Source organism: Mercenaria mercenaria, chromosome 4 (genome assembly GCF_021730395.1).
Source record: "Mercenaria mercenaria strain notata chromosome 4, MADL_Memer_1, whole genome shotgun sequence".
NCBI classification, from domain to species: domain Eukaryota; kingdom Metazoa; phylum Mollusca; class Bivalvia; order Venerida; family Veneridae; genus Mercenaria; species Mercenaria mercenaria.
This window is the reverse complement of record NC_069364.1, coordinates 82,711,834-82,730,229: the sequence shown is the minus strand read 5'-3', so window position 1 is coordinate 82,730,229 and position 18,396 is coordinate 82,711,834. Positions and strand designations below refer to the sequence as shown.

At 36.0% G+C, this 18,396-nt stretch overlaps 1 protein-coding gene across 2 annotated transcripts; it reads left to right on the top strand.

The window, feature by feature from the left end:
- The first annotated feature begins 770 nt into the window (after positions 1-770).
- On the top strand, positions 771-17,619 carry LOC123552311 (snake venom 5'-nucleotidase-like). Of its 2 annotated transcripts, none has more exons than XM_053541822.1 (10): positions 771-788; positions 1,644-2,010; positions 4,100-4,313; positions 5,205-5,390; positions 5,673-5,870; positions 6,533-6,664; positions 7,675-7,797; positions 12,224-12,379; positions 14,652-14,846; positions 15,220-17,619. In XM_053541822.1, exons 2-10 carry the CDS (start codon positions 1,663-1,665, stop codon positions 15,387-15,389), a joined length of 1,722 nt encoding a protein of 573 aa, XP_053397797.1. In that variant the 5' UTR covers positions 771-788; positions 1,644-1,662; the 3' UTR covers positions 15,390-17,619. The 2 variants fall into 2 exon arrangements, with proteins under 2 accessions (XP_053397797.1, XP_045197800.2); XM_045341865.2 differs by lacking the exon at positions 771-788 and adding an exon at positions 1,008-1,298.
- Positions 17,620-18,396: the final 777 nt, after the last annotated feature.

The following is an 18,396-nucleotide window of genomic DNA, read 5'->3' as shown; positions in this document are numbered from 1 at the left end:
TATTTGTGACTGTAGCTTAAGTAGTAAAGTTTTACCTTGAATTTGGTTTTCTTTCCTAGCACGATGCTCGGTTATACGACAGTACCATGGTAGACTGAAATTAGAAAGGAGAACTTATTGTTTTAACATGTGATAGAAGTATTACCATGTCTTAAATACCTGTACTTAGGTACTAGTATTCATTTTGTAGAAAGTCATGTTATGCCTTTGCAATGCTAATCCCACTCTGGTGTTTTTATTTACATTTTTTATCAATGAGAAAGATGGCGTCAATCTCGAGTTGAGATGACGGGGCGTTAAACTTTTACCTGTTTAAGCAAACCTGATGCGTTAGAACGAAAAACTCAGAAGTATAACATTATTTGTTACACTGGTATTGTAAAAAGCCTGTTTTTTCCCTTGTACAAAATCTTAATATTTTTTGTTGGATGTACTTTCACGAAGACTTCATTTCCATTGTCCTCAGTGCTTCCGAGGGATCTACCTTCCGGATTATATTTACTTCACAACAGCGGGTGTTAAGTGCTGTGTGGCGGCCGTAAAAAGTCGCCCCGACTTCATCTCAGTGTTGTTATATTTTCTGGTCCTTCGGGATCATTGATTTCAACTCATTTAGATTTGAAAATTGAAAACTGCTTAAGCCGGTGCTAGGGGGCGTGGAAAGTGTTGCATTTTCCATTACTGCTCATGAACAGACTCAATCAAACCGAGTCTGCATTTTTCACTGTTTGCATTGTCCTCAGTGCTTCCGAGGGATCTACTTTCCGGATTATATTCTGTTTTCTTACGTAAGTTACATTCATAGTACCACATCCTTATCCACGAAGTACCGATTATTACAGGTGTGCATGAGTATTATATCAATTTAGGAATATGTTTTTTTTATCTTCCCACCATCAATATCTTAAACATGCACCCCTTCCTCATTTCTGCATGAACTGTGAATGTAGCAATATGCGTCCTCTTAAACCATTTCTATGTGACATAAAATTTTACATATCAGATTATGTGTATGGGAGTTTTAAAGAATTTTCCATTATTTGTAAACGAAAGGTTTGACAGTGTTCAATTACTCTCAAGAAGGACGTTTTGTTTGTTCAGTGCATATGGTAGTTAAAGAAAATATTATTTCTCATCGTTTGAATCGTAAATTACTTTTCGAAAGCGTATACTTTAATTTCGTTTGAGCTTCGTAACCACATTTGTGCGTACTGTTTAATGTTGAATGACCTTGATTGAATTGCGAATATTTACATGTGCCTAATAATAAGGGGGGAAATCTATTAACCAATCATCAGGTGAGTTACTTTCTACATTTTAAACATGTTAGATTTTTTTACTTCTGTCGACATTTCATGTTTTGACACACGCAATGATAGATATTAACCCTATATATTTTGTTACTTTTTTGTTTAACTTACCTCTTGTCAGTCCTTCACAATTGCGAAAAAGGAAACCTAAAAATATGGACATGATATGATCAGGAGTTACCCCTCGGGTTATTTTTGTATTAGCCCTGAAGGGCACAAGGTGAAGTGATCGTAACTGTAACAAAAAACGTCGTCGAGATCCCCAATGATTACGAAATACGAAACTGACTGTACTTGCTTGGTTGAAATAAAACTTCATATTGTGTTTTGCAGTTGAGATATACATTCTAAAATGCCGACGAAGATATCCTCAGGATTGTTACTGGCCACATTCGTTCCATTGTTTGTGCCTATTATTACATCGGGATATGAAATGACAATTTTGCATACGAACGACGTGCACGCTAGATTTGAACAATTTAATAAATACGGATCAAAATGTTCCGAAGGAGATATTACGGACGGAAAATGCTTTGGAGGAGTGGCTAGGAGACACACGAAAATCCAAGAAATTCGAAGTAGTCATGATAACGTGCTATTATTGGATGCTGGGGACCAGTTTATGGGGACAACTTGGTTTACCGTTCATCGTGGCATGGCGGCGGCTTATTTCATGAAACAGCTAGGATACGATGCAATGGTAAAATATTACAGCAAACATTTTCTAGAAGTCATTCTCAATACATTTATATCTTCTTCATCATCATTATCATCATCATCATCATCATCATCATCGTCGTCGCCGTCGTCGTTGTTGTTTTTTCCTCTTCATCTTCTTCCACATTTCGAGCTCAACGTCATGTTCTTTCATTGAACCTCGTTAAATATTTCTTTTTTTATATGTCAAGTGTACTATTTTATTATGGAATCCGTTTATAATAAGTTATATTCAAATAATCATTCTTTGGACAAAATTAACTTGCTTTGCAAAAAAAATCTAGTTACAATATTTCACAGCAAGTTAAAAGAGCTTTTTTTTCAAAAAAAAAGTTTTTAATCAGATTACAACAAAGTCCGTTTTATTGCATGATTAATGTGGCAAAATCCCCCTAAAACTGACTTAATTGCACATTTGCAAACATTGTTAACGGCATGTAGTTATCGTATTTTAACATTAATCATCCACTTAACTTCACATTCAGATTTCGTATTCTGATACAATACATTTATTTTCAAATAGGCGAAATCACGTCCCAAATATATCACGATTACAATTATAATGAATTTTATGCAACAGCATAAATTGTATAAAATTAAGAAAAAATTTGACACTTGTCCTACGATTAAGTGTCCTAAAATAATTTTATATCTTGTGATCATTTGTGCAATGTTATACTAAGATGTTGTAGCAGAATAAATTTCAGAAAATCGCGTTGATTCGACTGCCGCGTAAAAAACTACAGACAGTATGTAAAAGACATGTTAAATTCACAAGGGCTGAGAAAGAAATCAATCCCTGCAAACTTTTCTATATTGGACCAATATTGGCAAACCATATCTGTTAACGATATTGGTCCGACATCCATATCAGATTGATACTAGGTCAACTTTGAAACACAGTATATCGGACCGATATCGAAACCCACCTCGGTCCAATACAGGCCTGGTCGTGTAATATGCTTTTATGGGATATACAGTATTTACCATTTCTTTGTGGAACATAAAATCTAGAGAACAGATTATGAAAATCGGTATACAAATCGCAAAATGGCGGATTCAAAGAGTCCTCAGTGTTCTTGCTCTATAGATATATTTTCCATATTTTCTTTGTGAATGTTTTGCTGAAATTACATGACAGATCTATCCTTGACATTTATGAAGCATTTCCAAAATGAAATGATAAATTATGTCATGGAATCTTCGGTCATACACCACCAATACAATTTGGGATCTCATTTTAGCTGATTTTGCAATTTGTGTGTTTAACTGAAAATATTTTACTTGCATCAAACCTGACCCCAACTTTTCTTTTGATTTTTACTCGGCACCCGATGTTCTTCGAGAAAATGCAATTTACAGACATTTAAAATGGGTCCTGAGATGTACTGCAGCCATTGGAAATTTGTCAATTTTACATGGAATAAAGAAGGTCAACTATATAGTGTGTTCATGCCTTATACCGCGATCCGGACCAATAGAATAATGTGAGCCGAAGCCACAATTATGAAGGAACCTCGCCAAAATATTCTTCAGCAAAGTCCCAGTAATAAATATGGCTTCTTATCAATTAGTTTTGTATAGAGTTAAATTCCCCGCGAATTCTGTTGGAATTCAGACGGTTAGTATTCTACTGCTAGATACGCATCATGGTTTTTATTCTTTAGTCTGCTAAATTTCTAAAATGGAATGGTCCATCATTCAATGTGGGCTGTACCATTTATTATTTGATTTCAACGAAGGTGTTTTCACTCAAAATTTACAGAGTGAATAGCGAACAGTGCAGATCATGATCAAGCTGACCTTGGTCTGCACTGGTCGCAAAGGCAGAATCACTTGCCGCCAGCAGGCTAAAGTTATATAAGATATACCTCTGACTTTCACATAGGCCACTGTATACCAATATTTTTTATACATATCATTTTTACATGTAAATGGTACCCGATTAATGCGTTTTCTTTTAGCGTAATAATTTTACAATGGAAGTTGCACACGATATGTCTCCCGCATGTACCACCTTCTTTCAGACGTCACGTTTCTTACCCAAACAATATCTCATTTTTAAATGGCAGTGTTTGGGGAACCACGAATTTGATATTGGTGTGGATGGGCTTGAAAAATTTCTCGACAACGTCACGTTTCCGGTTGTTAGTGCAAACACTGACGTAACGAATGAACCACGTCTACAAGGGAAATTTCTGAAGTCTTGGGACACGACTATTGGTGGGGAAAAGATTGGCATTGTGGGATATATTACGCCGGAAACTGTTCAGATTTCAAACGGAGGTAATGCAAACATTAGTAGTATCAAAATTCAAACTTGTTCTACAATAAGCTAGTCCGGTATGTGCAGTAAGTAGGACCTGCACGACTTTGAATCGAGAAGTAGCAAGTTCGATCCTCAGGCGAGGTTTATGTTCTCTGAGACAATTAGATAGTGTGTCTGAAGTCATTCGACATAATTTTATTATTTATGTGAGACAGTTGACAGTAGTTTGCAGAGAATACAGCCGTTCCGCCACAAAGTTCAGGAAACTGGTTATTAGTTAACGGATCGCAGTTACATAACTGTCATACTGTTGTGAAACAAATGATGGATTTTAGTCAAAACATGACAGACCCATCCTCAAGATATATCAACAAGACATTTTTCTTACCGTAATTGTAAGATAAACACTGTTGCCCTAGTAAGAAAAATCTGCACAGCTTAATTTTGTCTGATTTATTTACTTTCGTGTATAATATTGAAAAGTAAATATTTTATTTGACTCGTTGTAATTAGATTATTCAGTTTTTCATAGAAGGTTTCGATTATCCAATTTGATAACACAATTTCAAAGATAGTTATGCGGATATGTTTACAAAGCCAAAGAAAACGTTTATTTGGGACTTGTCCTTGGCGGTTTGGGTGTAAATTACTTTGCAAATACTTAAGTCCTTGCAAATGTCAATATTTTAATGACATAGATGGATGATAAAAAATTGCATAACTTTTTAGCTTGCCTTTTATTTTTTATTTCTATTTATTTTTTTTTTATTTACGAATCCGTATTTTCTTGATAGGTGGCGACTGCGTTTTTTTTTATTTATGTCAGCTATTTTTGAAAACTAAAAAAATAGTTTGGAAACGGTGTACCTTACTATATCACTTTTAAGCCAAGAACTATTTTTTTTCAGGTCCAACAGTTCGTTTTACTGACGTAGTGACTGCAGTTCGAGAGGAAGTGTCCCTGCTACAAAATCGAGGGATTAATAAAATCATAGCTCTCGGACACGCCGGGTTTAGTATGGACAAAAAGGTGGCCGCCATTGATGGAATAGACCTTGTAGTCGGTGGCCATACAAATACGTTCCTATACAACGGTAAGTTTCATTAAACTGGTCAACAATACATATACATCATTTAGTTTTCAGCTGAAGATTAAAACGCCACCCACACCCCCTCCCCACTGTTTCAAAGGTATCTCTCTTACACCTCACCCCTCTATTTTGAATATCACTATAGACAAAACACAAAACACCTCCCGCTTAATTTAAGCGTGTGCAAAAATCTAGTAAATTTATAAGATATGGCGAAACTGTATCACAAACTAGGAGAGATTTTGTCATTCCTGTTAAACAAACACAGTATCATACTTTTTACAGGCGAGAAACCAGCAGGCGAGGAGATAGAAGGACCCTACCCTGTTGTTGTTCACCAGCCTGGAGGAGGTAAAGGACTCGTGGTTCAAGCCTACACTATGGGGAAATACCTCGGCTACCTGAAACTTACATTTGACTCCGATGGCGTTGTAAAGAACTATTCGGGAATTCCAATCCTCTTGGATAACACAATGATAGAAGGTTGGATAAAGTAGATTTTAGTTATTTTTGAAACGTTAGTTGTAATACTTGATAAAAAAAATCCATCAGATAGCCATTTCCTCATTAAGAAATGTCAATATTTTACAAAGATCAAATCTCTAGTCTAATCAAAACCATTAATTGAAAACAAAACACGACTAACCCCAAACGCACGACAAAGATCGAAATTAAAAGCTACGATCTTTAGTACAAACTAAACTACAATTTTATAGCACGATACGAACGAAAAAGGTGAAAAAAAGATCAAAATAATATACAGTTATGAACAAAATTACCATTTAAAGCCCTGCTCCGCGGCTGTTCAAATTCTATTGTGTGTATGCAACCCATGAATACAATAAGTAACAGTAAACGGTCACGCGCAACACTTTATCACGTAAAACCACAGGTATTTTATATAGAATTTTATATAAAATAGACTCTATTTTGACAGGCGTCACCGTTCATAGTCAGGATTTTCATGCTTTTAGTGACACTTAAAGGTTAAAAGGTAGGACTGAGCAGGTATTTAAAAGCACGACAAATATCAAAATAAATAGTTTTTATTTATATGCCAAACATAACTATTCAAAGCATGAAAAACTCTATAATACATTTAACTCTCCAAAATATTTTGGGTTTGTCACATGTATATTTTACAGATACGCAGATTTTGCAGTATGTTGATGAATGGAAGAAGCCTGTAGATGCTCTGAGTGCACATGTTGTCGGCTACTCTAATGTTCTTTTAGATGGAGAAAGGTCATCGTGTAGACTAAAAGAATGCAGCTTAGGTAAAGGAACATTTGTGAACAATTTTTCAGAACATTTACCGCTGTCGAGTGTTACCTAGGATCGATCTACGGTCAGTCAAGGGTCTGCATCTTTCTGTTGCTGTGCTTCTTATTATTTGAATGGCACCCTTACTGTTTACTGCAATATTTGAACAACAGAAGTCTTCAACACTTAATTACTTTATATGATTTGTGAACAAGTCATACAGCCAAATTGCAAATATTTGAAAATTTAAAGATATTTTCATTTGTAAATAAATAGATCTAGTCCGAGTATTTATAAAGGTGGTATGTTTTAATTGATGATAGGACTGGTTCTAATGTCGTGAACCACTGAGATGTCCAGATTTTTTTTTGCTGGGTTGTTTCAGCGAGGCAGTATTACAATTGGATTTTACTACCTAAAGCGCCGATCATCTCCAATTTCTGGTTCCCAGCTTTTTCCTTCCATTACAAAGAGCAAGTCGGCAACCTAAAACAAATGGTGTTTCGTTTATGAAAAGTGACCAATCGAAAGCTGGCTTACAAAAGCCATAGTGCCCTATAAGGATGTGCCCATCATTATTAAACGAAAAGAGCTCAATCACACGCAAAGGACCATCCTATTTCCAGTAGAATATTGCATCAATCGCTTCTCAATATGATTGTAGGAATGAGCTTAAAAATCAGAAAAACTTTGGTTGAATAAGCCAGTTGAGCACTTAGAAGCTTGCGTAGTTGAAACAAATGTCATAAGGATCTTAACACTGGAAATATTTCAGGGACTGGATAAATGTTTATATCCATTTTAGACAGTAAGATTGCTTCTTTGGTGATAGTAATGAATGATGGCAAAATTTGCATCGGCACTATGACTTTTGTGGACACTTCTCTAGTATTGAGGTAGTACTATTCATAAACCCTTTTTCAATGGCAAATCACTTTGTGCTACGTCCCTGTCCTCTCATAACAAGAGCTAAGCGTGCCATCCTCTAGCTACTTGTTTTACCTGTGTATGTTGTCCATTGCAGGTAATCTAGTAACAGATGCTATAATGTACTACCAGTTTAACTACTCCCACCCAGAATCAAACTGGGCACCGGCAGCTATAGCCATTTGGAACGGCGGCGGTATACGATCATCTATTGACAAAGGTGATGTATTATTATTATTATTATTATTATACCACATTTATATAGCACTCTTTTCACACGTTCAAACTAACAAATACGCATACAAAAATAATGCATTCCACATTAACAAAATTCATAAATGTAAAGCGTATACATGTAGATTAATCAAGATAAACATACATACATAATTAAAAGTATTTCAGTGACCCTAGGATAAAATACTGTTCTACGCTGTTTTATGAAGAAGAAGAAGAAAAAAGCATCAATGTATCGGTCAGTTAACAAAATATTGTGCAAAGAAGTGGGTTTTTAGCAGGCTTTTGAAAGCAGCTAGCGTGTCAGCTTCCCTGATCTTGACGAGAAGGGAGTTCCAAAGCTTTGGAGCAGTGCACTAAAAGCTACGATTGCCATATATCATGGTTTTAGTTTTTGGCATAACCAGTGACAGCGTGTCTTGTGATCTTAGGTTTGTGACCGGTTTAAACACTTCTGTCATATCCCTAATATAGGCAGGGGACCGATTGTGTAAAGCCTTAAAGGTGTGGGTAAGAACCTTGTACTGCACTCTGTATTTCACTTGCAACGAATGGAGCTCCTTCACAACCGGTGTTATATGATTGCGACGGGGTCACTGGCACCAGACTAGAAAGAAAATGCCTCTGTACATGTTATACACTACCCCTAGGTATTCTATAAGAACCATGGTCATGAACGGGAAAGTAAACTAACTCATTTCAATCGTACATTTCTCACCTAAAACGCGCAGTTCGGTTAATGGGTAACTAGTATATTGAACAAGCGATGATATATCTTCCATCGTGCACCAGTCACAGTGTCTCAATATTCCATATTGCAGAGATACTCCACATATGTTTTGCTTTCGTCAACGTTAAAGAAAAAACTTGCGTTGAACTTGCCTAATGAGCATCCGGTCTAGAGGTCACGGCAGTGTGCACATATTAGGCGAAATGTAAACAAACAGAAACAGAATGCAAAATGTTCACAGTTTTACAATAAACTCGAAATGATGAATGAAATTCATCTTAGATATATATTTGAATTTGAAGTCATACATTGGTATACATCTGTTCTCAGGTTTATTTAATTCATTTTGCACATTTATGCTGCATATACATATTTTAGCGTACACGTGTAGTAAAATGACGACTGACATACATTTTCACGTCAGCCAATCAGAATGGTTTTGTAATCTAGACCGGAACTTCACCAGGGAAGTTCAAGCAAGTTTTTGTGTAACGTTGAAAAAATCTATAAACTACGCGTTGTTTTTCTAAGATAAGAAGTATTGAAGAAATATGACCGGTACACATTGGAAGATAAATTAACTCTTGTTCAATATCCATAGTACAGATTTACCGAACTGCGTGTTTTAGGTATGAAATGCGCGATTGAAAGGGTTAGTATATTTTTCCGTTCATGACCATGGTTCTTATAGAATACCCAGGGGTAGGGTATAACATGTACAGAGGCATTTTCTTTATGGGCGTCTTAGTGATGACGCGAGCTGCCGTGTTCTGGACATGTTGTAACTTGGTAAGTGTGCTGTTTGGAATACCACTTAACAAGGCATTACAGTAGCGCATGTCCAGCCCGGCACACAGAGTTGACTTTTTGTTCTATATCCATATTGTTGTCAAGTACTACACCAAGATTCCTAACACATTTTGTGAATTTGTGAGTCACCGACTTTCACAGAGAAGTCATCAATGTACTTGGAGTTACGCTTCAAATGATGTGAATAGCATTACCTCCGTTTTATCAGCACTGATTTTCAGCATGTTGCAATGCATCCACGAGACAATTTCAGCCAGACAGCTCTCAATGTGGCGCAAAGCCTCACTTCTAGCATCAGCCTCTATCGGCTTAAAGGATAGGGATAAGTATAATTGAGAGTCATCGGCGTAGAAGTGATGAAGAAGTCTATGACGTCTGCATATGGCACCCACGGGTTTAGTGTACATGATATAGTTCTTTGGACCAAGCACTGATCCCTGGGGTACACTGTATTTCATCAACATAGGCGTCGACGACTCACCGTCAACGCACACAGTTTGATAGCGGTCACTAAGATAGGATTACATCCATGCAAGTGCTTTGTCTGTGACTCCAAAATGATGTTCGAGTCGGTGTAACAGTGTTTGGTTGTCAGTCGTGTCGAAAGCTGCAGACAGATCGAGTAGCACGAGGACTGTTACAGAATTTTGATCGAGAGATGCGAGGATGTCATTCTATACCATTATCAAAGCCGACTCAGTTGAATGAAACTTTCTGTAAACAGACTGCAGTCCCTGGTGTAGCTTATTTTCACTCAAGTGCCGCTCAATACGCGCATCTACTACATTTTCTAAGATTTTTTAAATAAAAGGGAGGTTAGACACAGGCCTGTAGTTTTTGAGAATGTTTGGTTGAAGACCTGGTTTCTTAAGCAGGGGTCCTAGCACTTTTAAACTCTTTTGGTACATAACCTAATTCCATTGATGTTTGTAGTCAACGGCAAGAGCTCATCATTTCTTCAAATGCCATGTTGGTAAAGAGTTAAGTTCACAGGATTTGTTTAGAGATTTTTGTATAATTTGTTTTACCTCCTCGACCGTTGTAGGAGTCAAATCAATAAGACAGTTTGGTCTACTGAATCACAATCTGTGCGAAATAATGTCATTCCTAATGTTTTCAATTTTCTCGATGAAACGGTCACTAAACTTCTGCGCAAATTCCCTTGATGATGAGTTAGAGGGACGAGAAGCATCATGGCTGTCTCCTAGTAGATTTTTGGTTATCTTGGACAACCTTTTGTGGTCAGTGCCACACGACTTCACCTTCTCAGAGAAGTAGTCGGTTCGGGCCTGAGTTAGGAGTTTATCCATGGTAGCACATTGGTCCCTATAAAGTTGATGGTCGATTGTTAGTTTAGATTTATGCCATTTTCGCTCAAGCTTGCGTTTCAAGTGTTTAGCCCCATAAAGTTCGTCTGTGAACCACGGACAGCTAGGTCGAAGAACGATAGTTTTTGTGCGTAAGGGAGCATGTTTATCTATCAGTAACGATAATCCTTTTGAATATGCATTTACTAGCTGATCAACGTCTGTGCCTTCTGAAAACGTATTTAGTTCAAGGTACGCTAAGATGTCTTGTTTGAAAGAACTTACGTCAGTAGGGCGTAATTTCCGAATAGAGCGTAATTTTCCAAAAAGAAACTGTCTTCTGTTTCGGAGCTGGTTTTGTGGCACAGGCGTTGAAGTGAATTGCATAGTGATCCTGTGACATATTACCGGTATTGTCACAAAGACCTAGATCGATCACCTCGACACATGATATTATTTTGCTGTCGTTCCTGGTTATTACAACATCTAACGGGCATGGGTTGGTCCGTTCACATGTTGATGCATACCACATGACTGAAGTAATCTTATAAATCTGACAGCATCTCGTTCTGATAGAATATCGGGATGGAAATTCATGTCTCCAACAATTATGATGTCTTTATCAACTGTAGCATACCTGCCCAGGAAAGTAGGCCATTCTTCGTCTAAAAACACACTAGTCTTTAAACCGTTTTGTTTTGTTGGTGGTGGTCTATATATCACTGCCACTCGTGCAGAAAATCCATTGATGCTCAAATTACAATCCATGTATTCAAATTGTTTAAAATCTTTGTCACAACTAGATGCAACAACACCAAGAGTAAATGCAGATTTATGTATAGAGCCACATCCCCTCCATGGCTGCCGCTGCACCGTGCAACATTTTTAATTGAATATCCATTCGGTACAAGTTCGCCAATACACGTTTTATCCAAGGTTGAGCATACAAGGGTCAATTAAAAAGTTCCTTTGATGATCCATTTTAAAGTAGTGTGTACATAAACATATAATCGTAAGTTTTCATTTATCGGAAAGAAATCTGCAATGACGCTTGCGTTCTAAATATTTGACGAATGACTAAAACCAAATCGTAACAGTACTCAGCATGATAGTATAATTGCAATTGATTTCGTGTAAGTTCAAAGTCGTCGCAAATACTGACCAGGGAAACCAACTGATACAATGATACTTTTTTGATACAATGATACTTTTTTGTACATTAACGTCTGCAGAAGCCCAAGGGATTGACAGTGACCAAAGCGGACGAATAAGATGTTCAAAATTTGCCATTTGTCCATTTGCCCAAGAATAAATATTTGGCCCTGGCACAGCATCTGAAAAACTATTAACAAAAACATTTTAAGAGTACGTAAATTGCCTTGTTTAGATATGATGTTTCTCCCGTTATTACATGTCCAAATAAGACAAAAATTTAGTTTTATTATGCAAAGCGTATATGTAAAGCTTTAAAACCGTTGCTGTTACGATTGTATTTTGAAAACAAATGTTAAATATTTAGAACTGTTCTAAACTAAAAATTAATGAACAATGATTTCTTTAAATAGGTGTTGTTGTCGCGGGTGAAGTGCACAGTGTATTACCGTTTGGAAATGAGATAGACCTTTTGACAGTATCTGGTAAAAACCTTCGAGAACAGTTAGAAATTCCAGTCTCGAACTACGATAGGACGGAACCGCCCGGTGGCTTTCTTCAAATGTCAGGTTTGTAAACTGCCTTCCATTGATTAAAAGAGATTGTAACTTGAACTCATATTAGGCTAGCTAATGCGTTCTTTCACTGAACTACACCTGTAGTATGTGCTTTGTGTCATGTCAAACTGATTAATCAAAGGAATCTTAAAAACAGATATTCATGATGGGCTGTGATGTTTTGTTGATGTATGACAGAATATTTAAAAGTTTCCGAACATATTTATTGCTGGGGCAAGGCGTTGTAAAGAAAACGCGAAGAAAGAGCGCTACTATATTTTTCTACTGTTTTAGATAAAGGACATTTTAGAATCGAAATAATGTATAGAAAAATCGTGTTTTACTTAAATTAATACACTCAAAATCGGTTACACGTCGGCGGGCTACACCCTCGTGAAATTATTCCGCGGACGTATAAACCTTTTTCGTGAATAATTAACGTTAAAACACGGTTTTCTATACATTATTTCTAAAGGCACTCGCTACAGTTTTTCCGGACGGGTCGATATTTATCCCGACACCGTGCCAATTTGGTTGTGTTTCTAATCGATGTAGCTCACTACAGAGTTGGAGCGGTTTTCTGCGCATGCCCGGAAGTGATTATCTAATGTCGCGTACGGCAAAAATTCGCAAATTATTGTATGTTCGCATGCATTTAATGTAAAATATGTATAATATACTGACTAAATGTTAGGGTAAGTATCACCATGGTTACAAAATATATACATTTAAAGTACATTTACCTCAAATTACTTCAATCCGACATATACTGGAGTCTGTAATTTAGGCTGATCACTACCAAATAGAATGTAAGCCTCCGCAGGTCTAGTCACAACTAGTCCAAATATAAATAGTACTAATCTTTTTTCCTTTCCTAGTGCATTTTCTCGGCAGCAACGTGCTTACTTTTACCCTACCGCGTTTCAGTATGTATCACTTTGCATTCTAATGAAATGGGCATGTTCCTATCGCATGCTAGATAAAAATGGCGGCGTAAGAATTTAATGTCACGAAAAGAGAAATTGAAAGAAGCGAAAAGTAGTAAATTCAGCGGGTTGTATTTAACGAACTGTAGTTTTCTTATATAAAAGTTAACACCCGCTTTTCTTTTTGTTTTTCTAAAGTAGCGATCTAGTTCTTTATGGGAATATAAGTCTCTGAAAATCTGATATGCTAGAAAATGTCGAAACACCGTTATGAAGTGAGTGGATTTTATATGAAATAAAGAACAGCTGGATTTAGTGGTGTTCAGCCTTATATACCAGCGCTCCAACTCTGCATTGAGTCACAGCTGTTTCTAATCCCGTACCGTACCCATACCGTACATCCGTATTCGTAAACTATAGGTTTTGTTCGGAGAAAGGCGGAAACTTTCATTGTTCTATGACATCAAAATGCTTCAGAAACACCTTAAAATCCGCTTATTAAGAAATCTGCCGTTTGATAACACTGAAAGCGTATTTCGTACCAACCTGCGTTGTATAAATGCCCGCCACATCCCACCTCGTTGTAATTTGATTTAAGCGAAATCTAATATAGTGACCTATCAATTTTCTTTTAGTTTTAGATTAGGTAGATATCACCAAAGGTATGTGCAGAGTTTGATTAAATTCTATGATGTGAAACTCGATAAAATAGCAGAAGTACCAACTTAAAATTAACAAAAATATGCAAAAATAGCCATTGGGTCTGCTGAACAAGTATTCCTTTCTTTACAAAATCATTTTCTTGTGATTTCTCTGAGCATGTTTCAAATAGATATATTGTTTTCCGTTATAAAAATGCTTAGATATCAAATTTGTGCTGATTATTATACTTTACTGAGATATATTTCAGGATTATAGAAATTTTGAAAAATGTTAAAAATAGCACCATATCTAGGGGCAAATTAAATTGAAACAAAGCTGGTTACCTAGTATTTTTATTTCATTTTTCAATACATCATAACATGATCTTTAAATACAAAACATTTCATCAAAATCTATTATTGAGAAAAAAATTACGAAACTGTAGCGAGCGTCCTTAAATGAACTGCAGTCTGGAAACTAATTTTTTGGTAATTATTACCATTAGCAAGTGTCTAAAATATTTCGGAAATTATAAAAAGGATTCCTTTCAATTTTTTGTCGGATGCTGTAATTACACGCAACTTTTAGTGATGTTAATGCACCTGTTATGAAAAAGGAACACATACTTGCTGAACACACTTGACCAAGGTTTGGCTGAAGAAAAAGAATTCTAAATGACTAAAACTCACTTATAATGATCGTTTACATATCTGTAGGGCTCCGAGTTGTATACAATCTACAGAAGCCGGTTGGACAACGAGTCGTCTCGGTAGAAGCCAGATGTTTGCAGTGTGATATACCAAAATTCTACCCTTTGAAGGACAGCGATGATTATAATATTTTTATTTCAACGTTTTTGGTCAATGGCGGGGATGGGTATAGATTTGAACCTTCGAGACGACAGCGTTTCAGTATGTACATATGAATACATTCCCCTTTGGTTTCTCTGGGTAAAATTTATAATTACTGATTTCTTCACAGGTATACTCTGATGCCACTTTTTGAAATATCGAAAAAACCTTTTTAAATTGTAAGAAAGATTGTTAGAAAGATAGTCATAAAATATTGATTTATTCGATATCTTTTTGTCTTACTTATCTCCACAGATACATTTGATGTCTTATTTCTCTTCACAGATTCATTGGGGTATCATTTCCCATCCAAGCATACGATGAATGTCTTATAACTGTCCACAGATACATTTTGTACCCTATTTCTCATCATATATTTATTGTTTGTCTTATTTCTTCTCACAGACATTGGATGTGTTGTTTCTTTTCACAGATACACTGGATGTGACAACCCTGATAGAGTACTTCAAGAAACACAGTCCCGTGTTTGCACAGGTTGAAGGGAGGATTCGCTTCCATACAGACACCATAACTTCAGCTGGCTCTTTACCTATATCTACAATGTCCTTTATGACTTCAGTTCTTTTTTTTTACTTCGTCTAGCATCACAAAATATATCCAGAAATTGTTTATAAGTGTGCCCACTAACTATCCATTTAATGCATCCATTATATAAAAGAAATATATAGTAATTTGTACAAATCTCTTTATTTTTGCTTAAGTCGTTTACTGCTAAATAATGCTTGTATATTATAAAAGGTTGTTAAACAGATTTTGTTCTAGTAATGAATTTGTTAGAAAAAATACCATTTATCGGTGCTGACTGAGCGCTTGTGCTCCCTGAGCGCTTAACTCTCCTGGTTGCTCAACGAGATAGAGTTATTTTATAGTACGTATAGAGGTTATAAACACTATTTGCTTAAGTAATGATAATAACATTTGTCAAAGATTTATATTTCACATTTGTTTGTCCAGCCAAAGTTCATTAAAAATGCAAGTTTGTAAAATTATTTTTTATCTTGTTTGCAAATCAAGACAGTTTTGAACCCCACAGGCAGTTTTAAAACGTTTTGGTTCACATTGTAAATGATGAAATACCCTGATTCCGATCAAATAGAAACAAAAAAAAAAAGACTACAAACTATATTTAAATAAAAAGAAACAAACAGCTTTCAAATACATTAAAATTAAAGGGGGTTAGTAACAAGAAAATATTTTAAAAAACGACGCATACATATCTAACAGGGGTCTACTGATACATGTATGTAGATTACATATTTATGCCATAAATGTACCTCTAAAAGAATATGCGAAGAGTGAAAAATGTCATAAAATGGTACTTAAATGTGACTGGCCAGTTTTAAGACTAACTTACGCATGTTGCTGTTGTTGTTTATTGTACATAAATATAAATGTAGAATACTGTACAAACAAAAATGACTAAAAACTGACACATTAATAAAATATAGTACATGTATCTGCATTTTCTTCGTATTGTATGCTCTCGGTCGGTTTCAGTTTCACTTCTTTATTTAACAGCATATTGTTTATTTCCTTCGTTTTTATTGGAAGGCTATTCAAGCCTCAAACATCTTGATAAAAGAAAGTATGTGACATACAACAATGTACATGTGGTATATGAAAATTGCCAGCACTGACTATTTACTGAATGAGTGCAATGTTTAGACCAGTTTAGTTTGTTTGTTTTGGGTTTAATGCCGTTTTTCAACAGTATTCCAGTCATGTAACGGCGGGCAGTTAACCTAACCAGTGTTCCTGGATTCTGTACCAGTACAAACCGGTTCTCCGCAAGTAACTGCCAACTTCCCCACATGAATCAGAGGTAGAGGACTAATGATTTCAGACACAATGTCGTTTATCAAATAATCACAAAGAACATACGCCCAGCCCGAGGATCGAACTCACGACCCCGCGATCCGTAGACCGGTAGACCAACGCTCTACCTACTGAGCTAAGCGGGCGGGTTTAAAGTTATCATATACATTAGTAGGATAATTATTACTACTAAGTAAAAAAGGTTGTGTCATGGTTTAGCCTCAGTTGTTTTACCCTGTATTCAACATTGAGCCAACCAAGATTACTGAAATATGAAACTTCAGAAGAAGTTATACATTCATAACTACAATAAAAATATGCAACAGATATTTAATTACGTATCATTAGTCTATACTACAGCAATCATTCAGAATTTACTTGTTATTTACAGAAACTATTCCATGTTGGTTTACTTCATTATTGAAATATTAAAGATAATCTAGTAATGTCTCTTGTAAATTGCACACATGTCCACCATTTATGTTGTCATTTCCGGTTTGCATCGGTTAATCTCTATTCAAGGTCAGATCAAACAAATTCTTTATTTAACATAAATTTTACGTCTGAACTTCAGTTGTGTATTTAATAATTTTCTGTTTGTATATGTTATATGATAAAATGTATATTCTTATTCATCATTACTGTATTTGCTTAAATGTTAATCTCTGTTCTCACCTCATTTGCAATATTTGTGTAATCATTTGCTTACCATAATGTGCCCTTCTTCAATAGCTCATAAATTTTACTTAGAAATTTTTCTGCATTTTCTCGTTCAAGTTTTACTAAATACTTTTAATGTACAAACTAATTGTTTTTCAAAAGCATATTGAGAACGATATTTTTTCACTTTTTTGTTGTTTTTGGCCCATTTCGGACATAGAAATTTCGGCGATTTGAAAGTTTGGTCTAACTTCGATCCAGATTTTAATTTGTTAGATTTTTGGCCTGATCCCTGTTAAGGCCCATTAACAAAAATAAAAGTACATGAAACCGAAAAGATTACCTTTGTTCTTAATTGTATTTAGAAATGAAAGAGTGAAATATAGTCACAATGGTGCACACTTTGACACTTGCCTCAGAGCCTCCTCTTGTAGTACCTACTTTTCTACAAGAGCACGTCCTTAGTATTTGAACAACGCACAACGTTTTTATTAATTTTATTAACAAGGCATATTGATTTTCACTACTAAATTTGCCTGCGTTGTCCAGATTATGCAGGTCGCTAGGTCCAAACTGGTAAGCAGATTTAGCAAAAATACACCTTGAATTCTAGCTATGCTCATGGATATCCTCATTGTAGCAGAAAGGCATATATATGGTCAACAGCGACAAAAAAGAAATACCACATCATGGTAGTCCAGTGTAGTCATTGCAACGAACTTTGTACTTGGTGCACAAAATACACGGGAACACGTGACTTACCCAATTATTACTAGTGCTGCGGTATTCAATATACTGGGTGGGTTCGGCATACATATCGAGCTAATCCGAGTCACCCCGGGTATTACTCGAGTATAACTCGTTTAACCCGGACGATGGTAGTTGTGTCACCCGAATTATACCCACCTCCTGAAGCTGTGAAAGGCGAGTGATCGTATCCGAATGCATTACCACTTTAAACATGGCGTCGTTGGTAGACTGGTAAAGTTTTGGGTGCAATTACTATCAAGGCTTTATCTCAATAACCCCAGATGATATTGAACTGAAACTTCAAACAAGTCTTTCCACCCATCAGGCCTACCAAAATAACCAAGTTAGATAACTCTTGACCGAA